The sequence below is a fragment of the Diabrotica undecimpunctata genome, chromosome 2 (genome assembly GCF_040954645.1).
Source record: "Diabrotica undecimpunctata isolate CICGRU chromosome 2, icDiaUnde3, whole genome shotgun sequence".
In the NCBI taxonomy this organism is placed as follows: Eukaryota; Metazoa; Arthropoda; class Insecta; order Coleoptera; family Chrysomelidae; genus Diabrotica; species Diabrotica undecimpunctata.
The window spans coordinates 130,058,516-130,075,692 of record NC_092804.1 but is presented as its reverse complement, the minus strand read 5'-3'; the positions used below and the strand labels follow the sequence as shown (position 1 = coordinate 130,075,692).

Below are 17,177 nucleotides of genomic sequence, written 5' to 3'. Positions count from 1 at the left end.
CGGTTGGCTTATCCGGAGACACCAAACAACATTTTGGAAGAAATTGCTGTAGCAATTGTGATACCTTCGTTAATTAGTTGAGAGATAGTGAACTAGAGAAAGCTTTACGATTAGCAAGACCGAAAGTTTTAGATGAAGCGCTCTCGCTATTGCCTTGGAACTCGAAACAGCTAGTCAACGGAGATATATAGAACGAAATGTTGAAGCCGACAAACAAAACGATAAACGTCTGGAGAAACTCGTACGGAAAGTAATTCGAAACACGATGCCGAAGATACGCGAGCCTAGATGTCGGAATGGTAGCGAGGTAGGCCACATTCGCCGTAAATAGCAAGAAAATAATAATATTCACTGGTTCTGGCGGACACAAAAAAGTATTTTCGTACATATTCCCCAAACAGACTTATTTACTCCAACAACATTTAGTTCATACCCAACTGCGTCAACCTTACCAAAACACTGCTGTTTTTGTAAATGGTTTAAGGTCTTCTACTTTCAAATAATATATTAAAAACTCAGATACACTGATTAGTGTTACCATATATGGCTAGTGTTTTAAAAATAAAGTTTCATTTCATTTTTAAAACACTTCTGATTTATTTCTAGTAAGTAATTCTTTCCTGGAGTAATGTTTTTATTTGTTTAATCAATATTGAATAAAGAATAAATTAATCAATAATTAATTTGAAGGTATTAGTCTATAAAGATTTCTTTTTTATCTATCTTTATAGTGTACAAGAAACATTGCAGGATGTAGCTGATAACTTCCAAATTAGGTTACTGTTAACATGATAGACACAAAATCTGATGCTCCCCAACTAATATGTTATAAAACAATTTTGATAATATTTTGAAAAATAAATATGATAATCTAACAAAGATAAATATTATTAATATGTGTGTATGTATTTTAGATATTAGTATATAAATAATTATTAGTGTTTCGAATATAATCGTACATTTATATAAATATAAGCATATAAAGAAACTTACACAATGGCATTAACTCCTCTACAATAACGTTCCCACATCGATCTAAACCTAGGCTGGCCTCCAATGTCCCACACTTTAATGGTTACATTGCCCTTGGTGATTTTCCTCATGTTGAAGCCAACTGTTGGAATCATATCTTCACTGAACTGACCAGACTATAAAAAAAAATTTGATTTACAAAGGTAAACGTTTTATTTTAAGAATTATCATTACTTATATATATATATATATATATATATATATATATATATATATATATATATATATACATATATATATATATATATATAATATATATATATATATATAATATATATATATATATATATATATATATATATATATATAATATATATATAAACTAAGGTACACTCGAAGAGTGGTGGGTTTTTCGGTCAAAGTGGAGAAATAAAAGACAAAGACGATGGCTACTTCATCTATTTATTGAAGACGTTTCGCTTTCTGCTCAGAAAGCATCATCAGTTCATCTAAAAAGAACAATATGAAACCAAACATCCATAGAGAAGTTATAACCAAAGTGTGTTACCTTACAAAGACATGTAGCAGTCAGTGATGTAAAAAATATGTATTGATATCTAGTTAGCCTAGACTGGTTCTGTGGGTAAAGAAAATATTCCGTCATCAGGGCAATAGCCTTCTGACAAGGATAACTTGTTAAAAGTGTCAGTCTAGTGTCACGTGAAAAATTCAACCCAGAGTTGCGCAATAAAATTGCGCGACTCTGGTTTGAAAAAAAGGATATCGATTGAAAATGTGAAAATTGAAAAATTGAAGTAATGAGCTGTAATCAAATACATGTTTTTAAAATGGTCAAAAAGTAAGCAGACGATAACCTTGACGATCAACTCCTTCGTATTCAACTGTGAAGAATTGGAGTACAAGTTTAAAAAGGGTAAAGTATCCATGAGAACACTGATTGCGAATGCCAGTTTCTGTGTCCACCCAGTAAATATCGATACAGTTGATGACATGATTTTATAAGACCGTCTAAGTGGACTAAAACAGATGTGAGAAGCACTGAATATTTCATATTAATGCGTCCATCATAATTGTTCACGTCGATTTGGACATAAAAAAAAATAACTACAAAATGAATTCCTAATTGGCCGAATGTTGGCTAGAAGCGTGCAGTAGCAAAAGCATCGAGGTCAATCTGTGCTTGGTTTGAAAGAGATGCAAAGTTCTTAAGCCTTGTTGCTACGATAGATGAAACTTGGGTACATTTTTACGATCCAGAAACAAAGCAGCAATCGATGGAATGATGACACTTTGGTTCTCAAGGTCTAAGAAATTTTGTTTTCAAAAATCTGCCGAAAAAGATTGGATGTGGGTTACGACTAAAGACTAAATATTTGGTTTTGTTTGAGTTTATTTTAATGCCCATTTCCTCTCCTACTTCGTGAATACGATCAAGCAGAATTTGAGAGCTTCAATATTTTCTGACAGAATTACTTTATCGTCCGCGTATCTAATTACATTAAGTAGTTCCCCGTTGATTTTGATTCCATATGGCTCTCTCTCAAGTACCTTTTTAAATAGCTGGTCCGAGTAAACATTGAACAATGTTGGGTTCAAAATGCAACCTTGTCTGACTCCTCGTTGTATGGATATTTCGTCAGTGTAATTGTCTCCAATTTTTACGATAGTAGTTTGATTCCAGTACAGATTTTTAATCTGTACTGGTACGATGTCACTGACCATTATATATAGAAGACATTCACAGGACAATGCCTCTGCACACAAATCGCATGTTGTCATGCAAACAATTCGTAATTTAGGCTTCGAATTACTCGAATGCCTTATTTATTTTCGAGGTCTGGCTCCGTTCGACTATAATGTCTTTCTTCCAACGAGGAGGTGATAGAAGTCTAAAGACCTGGTTTGCAAAGCAAGATATATTTTTTTAAAGATCTAGAGGCCTTTCATCCCCGTTCAATAACTCCCATTAATATGGCAACTTATTGTAACTATATGAAATATTATTTTCATTTGTTTTGTTTATAAAGCTAACTAAAATTCACCAGATCTAGGTTATTTCAGATTTTTATTTTTTAATTATTATTAAGTTTATTTATCATTAAGATTTTCATTCGCTTCACTGTCGAATGGTTCAGTGGATGTGGGTTCGAGCCCTAGCTCGGTGTATAAAAAAATAAAAAAGACTAACGCAGCAGTTTAACGTTCTAGATGGATCTGCGGCTTAGACTAGAATATGTTGGTGTCTGATCGTCCTATGGTGGAGCAGTACGGCAAGAGATAAGGGCTTGCGGCTCGGTGATACTCCTCCATAGATCCTTACCGGAAGGGCGTGGCGCATAAATACCGGTATATATATATATATATATATATATATATATATATATATATATATATATATATATATATATATTATATCGAGAAAAGGAGTACGACCGTCAATCCAATATAAACTAAGGTACACTCGAAGAGTGGTGGGTTTTTCGGTCAAAGTGGAGAAATAAAAGACAAAGACGATGGCTACTTCATCTATTTATTGAAGACGTTTCGCTTTCTGCTCAGAAAGCATCATCAGTTCATCTAAAAAGAACAATATGAAACCAAACATCCATAGAGAAGTTATAACCAAAGTGTGTTACCTTACAAAGACATGTAGCAGTCAGTGATGTAAAAAATATGAAAAAGCTTACAAAGCTGGACATTCAGAGTTAACGTTGTATATAACAATTAATTGAAACTAGGTAAAGTTTGCAATTTGACAAAATTAGCACAGCAAAAGAACATGTGATAAAAATACATGTATATATAAAAAAATTTTATAAAAACTTAGTAAAAAACATTAAGGTTTATTTTAAAGTGTAAAGAACTAGAAAGATCATTAGATTGCACTTCCAACAAATTTATTTAAAAATTATATTTTAATTTTAACTTTAGGTAACATTATAAGTTATTAAAGATTAATAGTAATAAAGAAAAAAAAATGAAGTTACCAGTCTTTAGCTTACTGAGGCTCGTTGGTAAATGAATTTAAAGGTTTAACACCCACGCACAACAACGTGAGTAGAAGTGGCCTTGAAGTCACAATGACATAAACAGCAAGGCAAGCTCGAAAGAGGTAAATTAGTGAAAAGAGATATAAAGAGATAAAAAGAATTTACCTCTTTCGAGCGTTATTACCTCCCTAAGAAATCACTGGAACTCCATTCAACCAAACTGTCCTGTATCCTGGGATGTTTTTGCAGAACTTTTACAATTAACATTTGACACTAATTTTTTGGTCTTCAACGACAAATATTACCTTCAAATTTTTGGGACACCTATGGGTTCCTCAATCTCTCCCATCCTAGTTAATTATGTACTGGATGATTTAGTATCTGACCGTCTGGGTCTTTTAGATTTCCAAATCCCTTTTATTAAACGGTATGTTGATGACTTATTACTAGCCTTACCTCCAGACAAGATTCAGGCCACCTTGTCTTTATTCAATGAGTTTGATCCTCATTTACAGTTCACTGTTGAACTTGAGGACTCCAACACAAATAGTATTCCCTTCTTAGACATGCGTGTCATTAGAATGGGAGATAACACCCTTACTACAAGTTGGTACAGGAAACCAATGGCCTCTAATAGGTTTCTCAACTACCATTCTTGTCATCCCTTTAAATACAAATTAAACCTTATTAAAGCTTTAAGCTGCAGGCTAAATAGACTGATACATCCGATTAATCGAAGGGAATCCTTTCAATTACTTAAAAATATTCTGATTGAGAATTCCTATCCATCCTCCCTTATTAATAAATACCTTTTCGCTCAAAGCTATGGTTCTTCTTTAAATGATATACCCAATGGTGACCAACTTAGAATGATATCAAATAATTCAATTAATAACACTGTTCTGCCTAATACTGTACTTGGGAATCCAACTACCCATTACTCCTCTTTACCTTATTTTCCTCAAGTTACTGAGAAACTCGTTAAACTGTACAAACATAATAACGTACCTGTTAAAATTGCTATTAAGAATGCTAAGACTGTCAGGAATTTGTTCTCTAAAACTAAAACACCTCTGTCCCTTCTGGAACAAGTGAATGTAATATATCATATACCTTGTGCTGAGTGTGACTCATGTTACATCGGTCAGACTGGGAGATCACTGAGAGGGCGTCTGACGACACACCGCAGTGATATCAATTTATCTAAGCATACTTGTGCTCTTGCCCAACATGCCATTAACACTAAGCATGAAGTAAACTTTAATGAAGTTAAAATTCTTAGCACTGAACGCAATCTCGTTAAAAGACAGTTTTTAGAAATGTGTGCAATATTAAAACATCCTAATACTCTTAATAAGAGAACGGACATTAGTAATTTGAGCCAAATTTATCATGCATTAATTTTACAGAATTAGGCTTGATATGTTGTTTACTTAAATTTTGTCCCATTTTGGGGTTTTCTTTATCACATTTTCTTATAATAAATTTAAATAAAAATAAAAATAAAATATAAATAAATTATTCCTTCTTTAATTAAGATTTATCAACTTACTTTTTATTAATATTTGTCAATAACACTTTTACATAATTAAGTAATTGTTCTTTTTGATGAACTTGTTTGATAAAACTTTAAATTGAATCTGATTCATAGAATCCTTTTCATTATGGTCCTTAATGTTTGAACCTTTGGACTGTGGAAATTTTTATTAATCTTCACCTGTTAGCTGGCTAACTAGTGACGTCATAATATTACAATATATGATATATTGGATTGACTTCTCTTGCTTTGTTCTTTGTTGACAGATCAATCACTGTAGGGTTAAATGGTGATCTTAACCACCTTTTCCTTTCACTGCTTGGTTTTTTAACGACAAGTTGTCAACCAAATTTATCACATTCTTTGAATATACCGCCTTAATACATATAGGTTGGTAGCTTGCCTTGCTGTTTATGTCATTGTGACTTCAAGGCCACTTCTACTCACGTTGTTGTGCGTGGGTGTCAAACCTTTAAATTCATTTACCAACGAGCCTCAGTAAGCTAAAGACGTGGTAACTTCATTTTTTTTCTTTATTACTATTAATCTTTAATAACTTATAATGTTACCTAAAGTTCAAATTAAAATATAATTTTTAAATAAATTTGTTGGAAGTGCAATCTAATGATCTTTCTAGTTCTTTACACTTTAAAATAAACCTTAATGTTTTTTACTAAGTTTTTATAAAAATTTTTTATATATACATGTATTTTTATCACATGTTCTTTTGCTGTGCTAATTTTGTCAAATTGCAAACTTTACCTAGTTTCAATTAATTGTTATATACAACGTTAACTCTGAATGTCCAGCTTTGTAAGCTTTTTCATATTTTTTACATCACTGACTGCTACATGTCTTTGTAAGGTAACACACTTTGGTTATAACTTCTCTATGGATGTTTGGTTTCATATTGTTCTTTTTAGATGAACTGATGATGCTTTCTGAGCAGAAAGCGAAACGTCTTCAATAAATAGATGAAGTAGCCATCGTCTTTGTCTTTTATTTCTCCACTTTGACCGAAAAACCCACCACTCTTCGAGTGTACCTTAGTTTATATTGGATTGACGGTCGTACTCCTTTTCTCGATATAATATATATATATATATATATATATATATATATATAATATATATATATATATATATATATATATATATATATATATATATATATACCGGTATTTATGCGCCACGCCCTTCCGGTAAGGATCTATGGAGGAGTATCACCGAGCCGCAAGCCCTTATCTCTTGCCGTACTGCTCCACCATAGGACGATCAGACACCAACATATTCTAGTCTAAGCCGCAGATCCATCTAGAACGTTAAACTGCTGCGTTAGTCTTTTTTATTTTTTTATACACCGAGCTAGGGCTCGAACCCACATCCACTGAACCATTCGACAGTGAAGCGAATGAAAATCTTAATGATAAATAAACTTAATAATAATTAAAAAATAAAAATCTGAAATAACCTAGATCTGGTGAATTTTAGTTAGCTTTATAAACAAAACAAATGAAAATAATATTTCATATAGTTACAATAAGTTGCCATATTAATGGGAGTTATTGAACGGGGATGAAAGGCCTCTAGATCTTTAAAAAAATATATCTTGCTTTGCAAACCAGGTCTTTAGACTTCTATCACCTCCTCGTTGGAAGAAAGACATTATAGTCGAACGGAGCCAGACCTCGAAAATAAATAAGGCATTCGAGTAATTCGAAGCCTAAATTACGAATTGTTTGCATGACAACATGCGATTTGTGTGCAGAGGCATTGTCCTGTGAATGTCTTCTATATATAATGGTCAGTGACATCGTACCAGTACAGATTAAAAATCTGTACTGGAATCAAACTACTATCGTAAAAATTGGAGACAATTACACTGACGAAATATCCATACAACGAGGAGTCAGACAAGGTTGCATTTTGAACCCAACATTGTTCAATGTTTACTCGGACCAGCTATTTAAAAAGGTACTTGAGAGAGAGCCATATGGAATCAAAATCAACGGGGAACTACTTAATGTAATTAGATACGCGGACGATAAAGTAATTCTGTCAGAAAATATTGAAGCTCTCAAATTCTGCTTGATCGTATTCACGAAGTAGGAGAGGAAATGGGCATTAAAATAAACTCAAACAAAACCAAATATTTAGTCTTTAGTCGTAACCCACATCCAATCTTTTTCGGCAGATTTTTGAAAACAAAATTTCTTAGACCTTGAGAACCAAAGTGTCATCATTCCATCGATTGCTGCTTTGTTTCTGGATCGTAAAAATGTACCCAAGTTTCATCTATCGTAGCAACAAGGCTTAAGAACTTTGCATCTCTTTCAAACCAAGCACAGATTGACCTCGATGCTTTTGCTACTGCACGCTTCTAGCCAACATTCGGCCAATTAGGAATTCATTTTGTAGTTATTTTTTTTTATGTCCAAATCGACGTGAACAATTATGATGGACGCATTAATATGAAATATTCAGTGCTTCTCACATCTGTTTTAGTCCACTTAGACGGTCTTATAAAATCATGTCATCAACTGTATCGATATTTACTGGGTGGACACAGAAACTGGCATTCGCAATCAGTGTTCTCATGGATACTTTACCCTTTTTAAACTTGTACTCCAATTCTTCACAGTTGAATACGAAGGAGTTGATCGTCAAGGTTATCGTCTGCTTACTTTTTGACCATTTTAAAAACATGTATTTGATTACAGCTCATTACTTCAATTTTTCAATTTTCACATTTTCAATCGATATCCTTTTTTTCAAACCAGAGTCGCGCAATTTTATTGCGCAACTCTGGGTTGAATTTTTCACGTGACACTAGACTGACACTTTTAACAAGTTATCCTTGTCAGAAGGCTATTGCCCTGATGACGGAATATTTTCTTTACCCACAGAACCAGTCTAGGCTAACTAGATATCAATACATCCCTGTTCAGAGAAATAAACAAAAATACTTTCGCCCAGTCAGGTTTTTAACAAATTAAGTGGTGGTTTTTAGTTGTTAAAATTAGATCGAAATATGCACACATAATATGTTCAACTACCTTCTTCTTCTTAAAGTTCCATCTCCTATCGGAGGTTGGATATCATAACGGCTATGGTCACTTTGTTGGCTGCTGCTCTGAAAAGTTGTAGTGAACTACAGTTAAACCATTCTCTAAGGTTCTTCAGCCAGGAGATGCGTCTTCTTCCTATGCTTCTTCTTCCTTGGATCCTTCCTTGCATAATAATTCTCAGCAGCTCATATTTTTCTCCTCTGGTTATGTGACCCAAATATTCTAGTTTTCTTCTTTTTATGCTGTTCATAATTTCTAACTCCTTATTTAGACGTCGTAGTACCTCAGCATTGGTAATCCTTTGAACCCACTGAATTTTTAATATTCTTCTGTAACACCACATTTCGAACGCTTCTATTTTTCTTATGTGTTGTTTCTTCAATGTCCAAGCTTCCATTCCATATAGTAAGATAGAAAATATGTAACATCTTAGAGCCCTCAATCTGAGATGCAACTGAAGGTCTCTGTTGGTAAGCATTGTCTTCATTTTCACAAATGCTTGCCTTGCAGTTTCAATTCGGACTTTGATTTCTCTGCTTTGGTCATTTTTGTCATCGACCCAGGTTCCCAGATATTTATATGTCTCTACTTTTTCTATTTGGGTTTGCTCTATCATTAATCTTTCATTTCCATGTTGCGTTTTTGAGACAATCATAAATTTAGTTTTTCTCTTATTTATTTTTAGTCCGTATCTAATGCAATAATCGTTAATTCTATTTACCAATTCTTGTAGCGATTCCAGGGTGTCTGCCATTATAACGGTGTCATCAGCGAATCTTATGTTATTTACTATTCTTCCGTTTACAGAGATTCCAGCGCCCAGATCCGCTATCGCTTCCTGGAATATGGCTTCACTGTACACGTTAAACAGTAATGGTGACAGAACACAGCTCTGTCTTACTCCTCTCTTTATATCTATATTTTCGGACTTTTGTTCTTCTATTTTTATATTGGCCTTTTGATTCCAATACAGATTGATAATGATTCGTAAGTCTTGTCTGTCTATATCTTTGTTTCTCAGTACTTCTATTAGTTTTTCATGTCGGACCCTGTCTAATGCCTTCTCGAAGTCGATGAAACAGGAATAAATATCTAGGTTCATATCTAAGCATCTTTGAGAGAGGGCATTAAAAGCAAACATCTACCAGTAAAATGTAAAGCGTTTAAAACAAAATTCAATAGTACTATGTAATAATTTATGAAGCAGTACAAACGTTAATTCGTTTAGAGACAAATTTACGTTTAAACATACTTTTGGCATACTTTAATAAACTTACAGCAGAACAGTAACTTACTGTGTAAATTTTTAATTCTTTTGAAAGTTTGTTGAGCTTATTATTATTAAAATATTGGCTACGAATTTGGTGATCGGTAAAAAATATAATACAAAACTCGAGCTTTCCCAACAAATTAATTGTCAAACTAGAATTACATTGGTTTTTGTCAGTAGATCAATTTCATAAGATGACTTTACGCAAAAGTTCAGCGATTCTCCAAAAGTGACTTACTTATTTGTCTATGATTAAATCTTTTGTAATAAACTAAACCCATGATGACATGTATTTTAAAAATGCTGTTTTTACATAATATCGAATAAAACTGAAATATAAAAGAATATAAGTAGCTTATCTTATAAAATTTTATTTACCTGTTCCTAAAATACACCATTTTGTAAAAAAACTTTAAGCTGAAAACTTTAGCTGAACTATATAAAGAAGGAGGCCAAGATACCATAATGGCACTATAGCAGCTCATAAAAGAAATATAGACAAAGAAATCGCTCCCCAGTGATTGGAATATTGGAATTACAACATATATACAAAAAAAGAGATATATTTGAATGCTCTAACCACAGAGGAATTACACTTCTAAATGCAGCATATAAAATATTTTCCACAATACTATGCCACGAGATGCAAATGAATAATAGGAAAATACCAGGTTGATTATAGAGATGAATCCACAATTTGTCAGTTGCAACCCTAAGACAAATTTTAGAAAAAACACTGGAATATGGCATACATACTCTACACTTATTTATATTTATAGACTACAAAGCAGCCTATGACTCTGTAAATAGAAGAGTAATGTTCAAAGCAATAACAGTTCTAGGAGTATCAAATCAGTTAGTAAATTTAACAAAACTAACTCTTGAAAAAGTTGAATGTAGAGTATGAACCCAGGGGGAACTGTCTGAATCTTTTAAAACAAATAATGGACTGCACCAGGGAGACCCTCTCACCTGTGCATGCACCGTTCAATCTGGCCCTGAAAAAAGTAATACATATGTATATTCTTGTAACAAACAAGAACAAAACGAAGTACATGAAAGTAAGCACAATACCACAAATCCTACAGCTACTTGTTATAGAAAATTACGTCATTGAAGCAGTGAACAAATTTATATATCTGGGAGCGCTCATTAACTCTCAAAATAATACTACAGCAGAGATAAAACACAGAATTTGAATGGCCAACAGATGCAATTTTGGTCTATATCTCCTTCTTAAATCCTTAATTATATCGAGAAATCTAAAGGTAAATCTCTACAAAATAATAATATGCCCAATCCTAACATATGGTTCAGAGATCTGGACTCTAACAAAAGTAATGAAAATATGTTAGGATGTTTTGAAAAAAATTTCTAATGCGAATCTATGAAGTGGTGAATGACCTTGGGGTATGGAAAATATATGCTACAACTTCGAATTTTATAGAATATATTAGGAACTAAATATTGTAAAATATATTAAGATAGATAAAAATCAATTTTGATGTGGAAACATGTATATTGTGCATATTTCCTGTCTGTTTTGTTTTTTAGCTTCTCAGATTCTCCAAATCCTTTTGAAATCTTAAATTGCTAACTGAATAATTATGCTAAATAGACACATTCAGTTCTACTACACAGCTGTAGACATAAAACTGCTTATCACTATGAAAAGTACGGAGGATTGGGCCCTAAGCTGCAAATCATTTCATTGTAATATACTTAAATAGTCAATATTAAAAAAAAAAGAATCATGAAGCATTTTAAAATTGGAATAAATATTGGCCACAAGATGAATAATTTCTTAAGAGTGAATGAAAACTAGTAATGAAATGTCATATTTGAACAGCTCACTGTTCAGAATAAAAAAATATTCATGTTTTCTAAAGTAACTCCAAATATTAATTGATGTCATTTGTAATAAATGAATATTGATAAAAGATTGATAATACAAGAAACTAATTAAAATACAAAGGTAATAGGTAGTGGAAAATTTGAAATCGAAAAAATATTTTATCCACAACAGCATATGGATATGTAAGACAATAAGATGATTTAGCAACCAATTAGTACATTTTCGACTTTGGGAATACAAAATGAAATGAGAGACCACACATAAGTATTAAAGGGGTATACAAGTTCTAACGGGACAGTCAAGGCATAAAAAAGAGAAGCATGAAAATACAAGGAAACATCTATAGTAACATTGTATGAGTAGAAATTATATGATACTCTTAAGAACTATTCAAATTAAAGTGTAAATAGGCTCATTGATTTTCAACACATTTGAAGGAACACTAAAATTCATAAAAAAAATATTTTTTAGGTACTTACAGCTATAACATTAACAAAGGTTGTTTTTCCTGAATACTGCAGTCCAACCAGCGTTAATTCCATTTCTTCCTTCCAAAAGAGACTTTTAAACCAGTCTAATATCCTGTTCATTAAGGCAATCATCTTGAGCGATTAATCAGAAATCACTTGAATTTAACAAATCGCTCAACAATTTGTTTTAAATTTAATAAATAAAAATCGAAAACGTAAAGTGACACCCAAAGTTAATGTCAAGATTGCAATTGTCAGTGTCAAAATCATACATCTTTCTGTCACAACAAATGTTTCTATGTTCTACTTTGTGTTTAATATCAAATTAAAATGTATATTATTATATGATAAGATTAATCAAAACTTATTCTAATTTATTTATCGATTTAAGCTGAATGTATGAAAGTTTCTTTTAATTAATAAAAACTCAAAATTTTAAAATTATCTTACGCCAATATATAGACAACTAGTAATGATATTCTTCTGACTCATTTTGTGACTTTGTACTATCTATTAGTCACTTTATTATTTCGTGAACGAAACGCCCTGACATAAAAACACACTAAGATATAAATATTTATCTCTGATTCTAAAATAGATCACCGATATACATATTTCTTTGCAGTATTAGATTAGCTACTGAATTTTTTATTAAATAGGTATACACAGAAGAACTAATATTTGACATTTTATTACATTGAAAAGACCATTTAACTCTTTGCCACAATCATTAAAGGTCATCTAGAGATGAAGTCTCGGCTCAGAAATAAATATTATTCAATCTTATTTATCAGTAGATGTTCTAGTTGGAAGTCTATTTACATGCATTGCTTATATTAACTTAATTAACAATAACAAGGCCACTAAAATCCAAATTATGATTATGGCCGCCTTGATTTGGGGTTAATCACCGTACGGCCACGGCATCCATATTCGGTCTCATTTGTAGAGCTAGGTATTTCCATCGTATTATCAATTTTCTGCTCTGATTTCGCACTTACTCCGATATCTCATACTTACATCATATTTGCACTAGCTTATTTCTTTCCTTCGGTCTCCTGCGTTAGTTTCGGCCGTATTTTTGCATTTTCCGATTTGAATATCTTTTTTTGTATTTTCGCATTGGTTTGGAACCTTTAGCCACGATTTTGAATATCCCTTTAATTTAATTATGTAGCTTTTTTCATTTCTCCAGTGAATTCAAGATTCCTTAAATCATCTCTAGGTATTACTGATCGAAATATACTCCATCCCTCCTTCAAATAGTCTAACTTCGAGCATCCATATTTAAAATTTTAGTAGAGTGCGCGAAAAGTGACCAGTAGGTTAGATACAACAGAAGAAGTTCCCATTGAATGCCCTTTCGAATCTGCAAAGATATGCCCTGAATATGTCACCCACAGTACATTCATCTAGTCAGATCTAGAATGACTCTGGTGAAAAATACGTATAAAAAAGCTCAATTGACATGTTGTTCGCCCAAAAAACTTAAGTCCTATCCAAATGAGGTCTATTAAAAGACGTCATTAATGTTAGACTGAGTACCCAATCACAGAGCACGTGATTTGTGTACCCAATTTAAACGTAAAGGACGGAAATTGGAAGTCTATTGGACATCAATTCGGATTGCTCAATTTTAATGCATCGTAAAATTAATTTAGTCGTAAAAGAACAAATAAAACACTCATCTTTTTCCATGACATATTATATTTATTTATATATTGTAGATGAGTAATATATTTTTTTGTTATTTTACGACTATTACGATTTAGGTACATTAAAATGACAAGACCGTTAAAACAAAATAAAAAATAAACTATACACGATATGTAATTTATTTCTTTTCGGTATTATAATGCTATAACGGTAATGTACTGTTGTAAATAAACTTGCAAAAGTCTTCGTTAAACTCTTTCCGAAAACTTTAGGCTTATACCAATAGTTGTAGATATTTTTATTTATTACCACTTTTGCATTATCCTAATTTAATTGGAAATCTTGTTTCGTTGGATATCATCAAAAAATATTTTCCACCTCTTAACTAATTGGGATCGACTGGAATTTATTATTTCCTTTATTAGCATAGTCTTTTTGAAAATTATCTACAGTGGTCTATCAAAGTATATTTGAATATAAAGAAAATCTTAGAAGTATAATATATTAGATCCTATATCTTAGAAATATTATATAGTAAAATAAGGTCGAGGTACTTACATTTAAACAATGTACTTACTATTATTATCTTCAAATGCTTAGCGAATTTCATCACTCAACCAGAAACAGTGTAAAGCACAACGTCTTCTTGAACTGAATTGAAACACATGAGTTGCTTATCATAGTGACAGAAGTTTAGCAAACACAAGTTCATACAGGAAATTAAATGTCTATTTTTTGACTACACGTGCCACATTCATACCGTAAATGGACTTTTATAACTTTATAATTGTATTGTAATTGTATTTATCAATCTTCTTGTAATTAGAAAAAGTAGTTATAGGTACTTATAAGACGTAATTGTAACTAGATAATCTAATATATCGGCTGAACGATGAAGTACAACAGAAAGTAAGAGAGAAGAAAGAGGCTAGAAAGATGTATGACATGTCTAAAAGAGAGGAAGATAAGGATATATACAAGGTAGCAAAAAGGGAAGCAAAGCGCGCTGTAGCTACTGCTAAGGAAAGATCGTCTGCACAGCTTTATGAAGAATTGGAAAAACCCGAGGGGATGAAAAGGTTACACAGCATTGCTAAAGCAAGGCACAAATCATCAAAAGACTTGACCCACGTGCGGCAAATTAAGAGTGCGAAAGGAAAAGTGTTAAGAACCGATGTTGAAATAAAGCAAAGATTAAAGATGGTATGAGTAGTTGGTATGTAGTAGAAAGTTGATAAATGAAGAACACCAGAGGAGAGATAGATGATGCGGGATCTCACATGAGAATGTAATACCGGGTATAGCGAGAGATGACGTTGTCGAGTCGTTAAATAGAATAAAGAATGGTAAGGCAGTAGGACCTGATGGAATACCTGTGGAGGTTTGGAATGTTTTAGAAGAGGAAGGGATTTATAATTTATGGCGAATGATGAGTATGATATATAAGGAAGAAAGGATGCCCAATGGATGAAGAGAGACTCTGATTATATCATTGTATAAAGATAAAGAGGACATTCAGGACTGTAAGAACTATAGAGGGATAAGGTTAATCTCGCACATAATGAAAATTTGGAAGAAAACCGTAGAGCGAAGGTTAAGGAGACATACATCGATACGAGAAGAACAGTTTGGGTTTATGCAAGGAAGGAGGATAACAGATGCCTTCTTTGCTTTGTGACAGTTAGTAGAGAAACACAGCAAGAAAAAAAGAGAGCTACATTTGCTATTTATAAATTTTGAGAAGGCGTACGAAACAGTCACTAGACAAGAGCTATGGAGATGTATAAGAGAGAAATGGATTCCTGAAAAGTACGTAAGTCTCGTGAAGGATATGTATGAGGGAGCGTACAGCAAAGTAAGGGTCGGATTGACCGAAAGTTTTCAAGTGACAGTTAGTTTGCATTAAGACTCTTCACCGAGTCCTTACCTGCTTAATCTTGTTATGGATGTGCTAACAGGGAAAGTAAGGCAGGGGACTCCTTGGTCAATGATCTTTGCTAATGATATTGTGTTAGTAGGGGGATCAAAGATATATTGGAGGAGAAGTCGGAGGGTTGAAGAAGGGCTATTAAAAAGGGATGACTTAAGATTAGCAGGTCGAAAACGGAGTATAAGTGGTTAGGAGGTAGAGGAATGGTTGGGGACATAGAATTGCTTGGAGAAAAAGTAGGAAGAGCAGAAGAATTTAAATACCTTGGCTTCAACATAACGGAAAATGGAGCACTAGATCGAGAAATATCTCACAGGATACAGGCTGGTTGGTTTAACTGGAAGCGAATGGGCGGGATACTTTTTGATAAAAAAATCGGGGAAGGGCTGAAAGGAAAGATATACAAGAGTGTGGTGAGACCTGCGTTGGTGTATGGCGGTGAAGTGTGACTTGTAAAGAAGATTCAGGAAAAGAAGATGGAGGTAGCTGAAATGAAAATGTCAGGGTAGATGTTGGGGTAAGACTAGAAGGGACATGATCAGAAACGACTTGATTAAGGAAAGAGCAGGGGTGACTACAGTCTCAAAAAAACGTTCAAGAAAAAAGACTACAATGATTTGGTCATGTCAGACGTAAAAATAAAAAATATGTGGGGTGAAGGATAGAGCTGTTAGAAGTTAATAAAAAAAAAAAACAAAGTATATATAGGTATATATAGTTTGTTTTTTTTTTGAAAAACTTTCAACTAGCATGAATTGCCATATTAAGATGACGATCAAAAGTAACAGATGTCATCCAAAACATTGCTATGTTAAAATGGAACTGGGCAAGTTACATAGAAAAAATGGAAGACAATCGTTGGACGAAGCGAATTGTTAAATGGCGATCAAGAGCAAATATGAGAAGTAGAGGCGGACCTCAAACCAGATGGACTGATGACATCAAGCGAACAACTGGTCACGAATAGATGCAAAAAAAAACCAACAGAAATAAACGGACACACCTAAGAAAAAAATAAACATGAATGGGAAAACTATTAATGTATTGATGAGTATAACTTAGTTGCTATCTAAGATCCTTATATATAGTGCCAGCAACCCCAGTTTGGGAGTTTTAGGTTGCCATGAAGTAAATTTGTTTAAAACTTTAACATCTAATAAAATAATCAGCAGCATTGTAATACAAACCAATTTAATAACATCTAAAGGGTTTTTACCCATATATTTAGTGGCTTCACATATGTATACCTAGTAGCAGCACTGATGATGGAATAAACATTCCAAAAACGTTCCCTGATGTAACCCGAAAGGGTTCTTTTAAATAAATATACCTTTTTCTAAAGATTTTTTTAATTAAAACTTTTGTGATTTATGGTATGTAACAGACTACAGGAAATTCATTTTTCTCGT

At 32.8% G+C, this 17,177-nt stretch overlaps 1 protein-coding gene across 2 annotated transcripts in view; it reads right to left on the bottom strand.

Moving 5' to 3' along the window:
• Arl8 (ADP-ribosylation factor-like protein 8) overlaps positions 1-12,458 on the bottom strand; it is a 47,958-nt gene extending 35,500 nt beyond the window's left edge. Inside the window, exons 1-2 of one of the 2 annotated variants that reach the window (XM_072523462.1) lie at positions 12,192-12,458; positions 994-1,148 (exon numbers count right to left, since the gene is read on the bottom strand). In XM_072523462.1, the coding sequence (XP_072379563.1) occupies positions 994-1,148; positions 12,192-12,314 (278 nt within the window). In that variant the 5' untranslated portion in view covers positions 12,315-12,458. The remainder of the gene's footprint in view (positions 1-993; positions 1,149-12,191) is intronic. The other variant, XM_072523463.1, reaches the window with a different exon arrangement.
• Between the last annotated feature and the right edge of the window lie 4,719 nt (positions 12,459-17,177).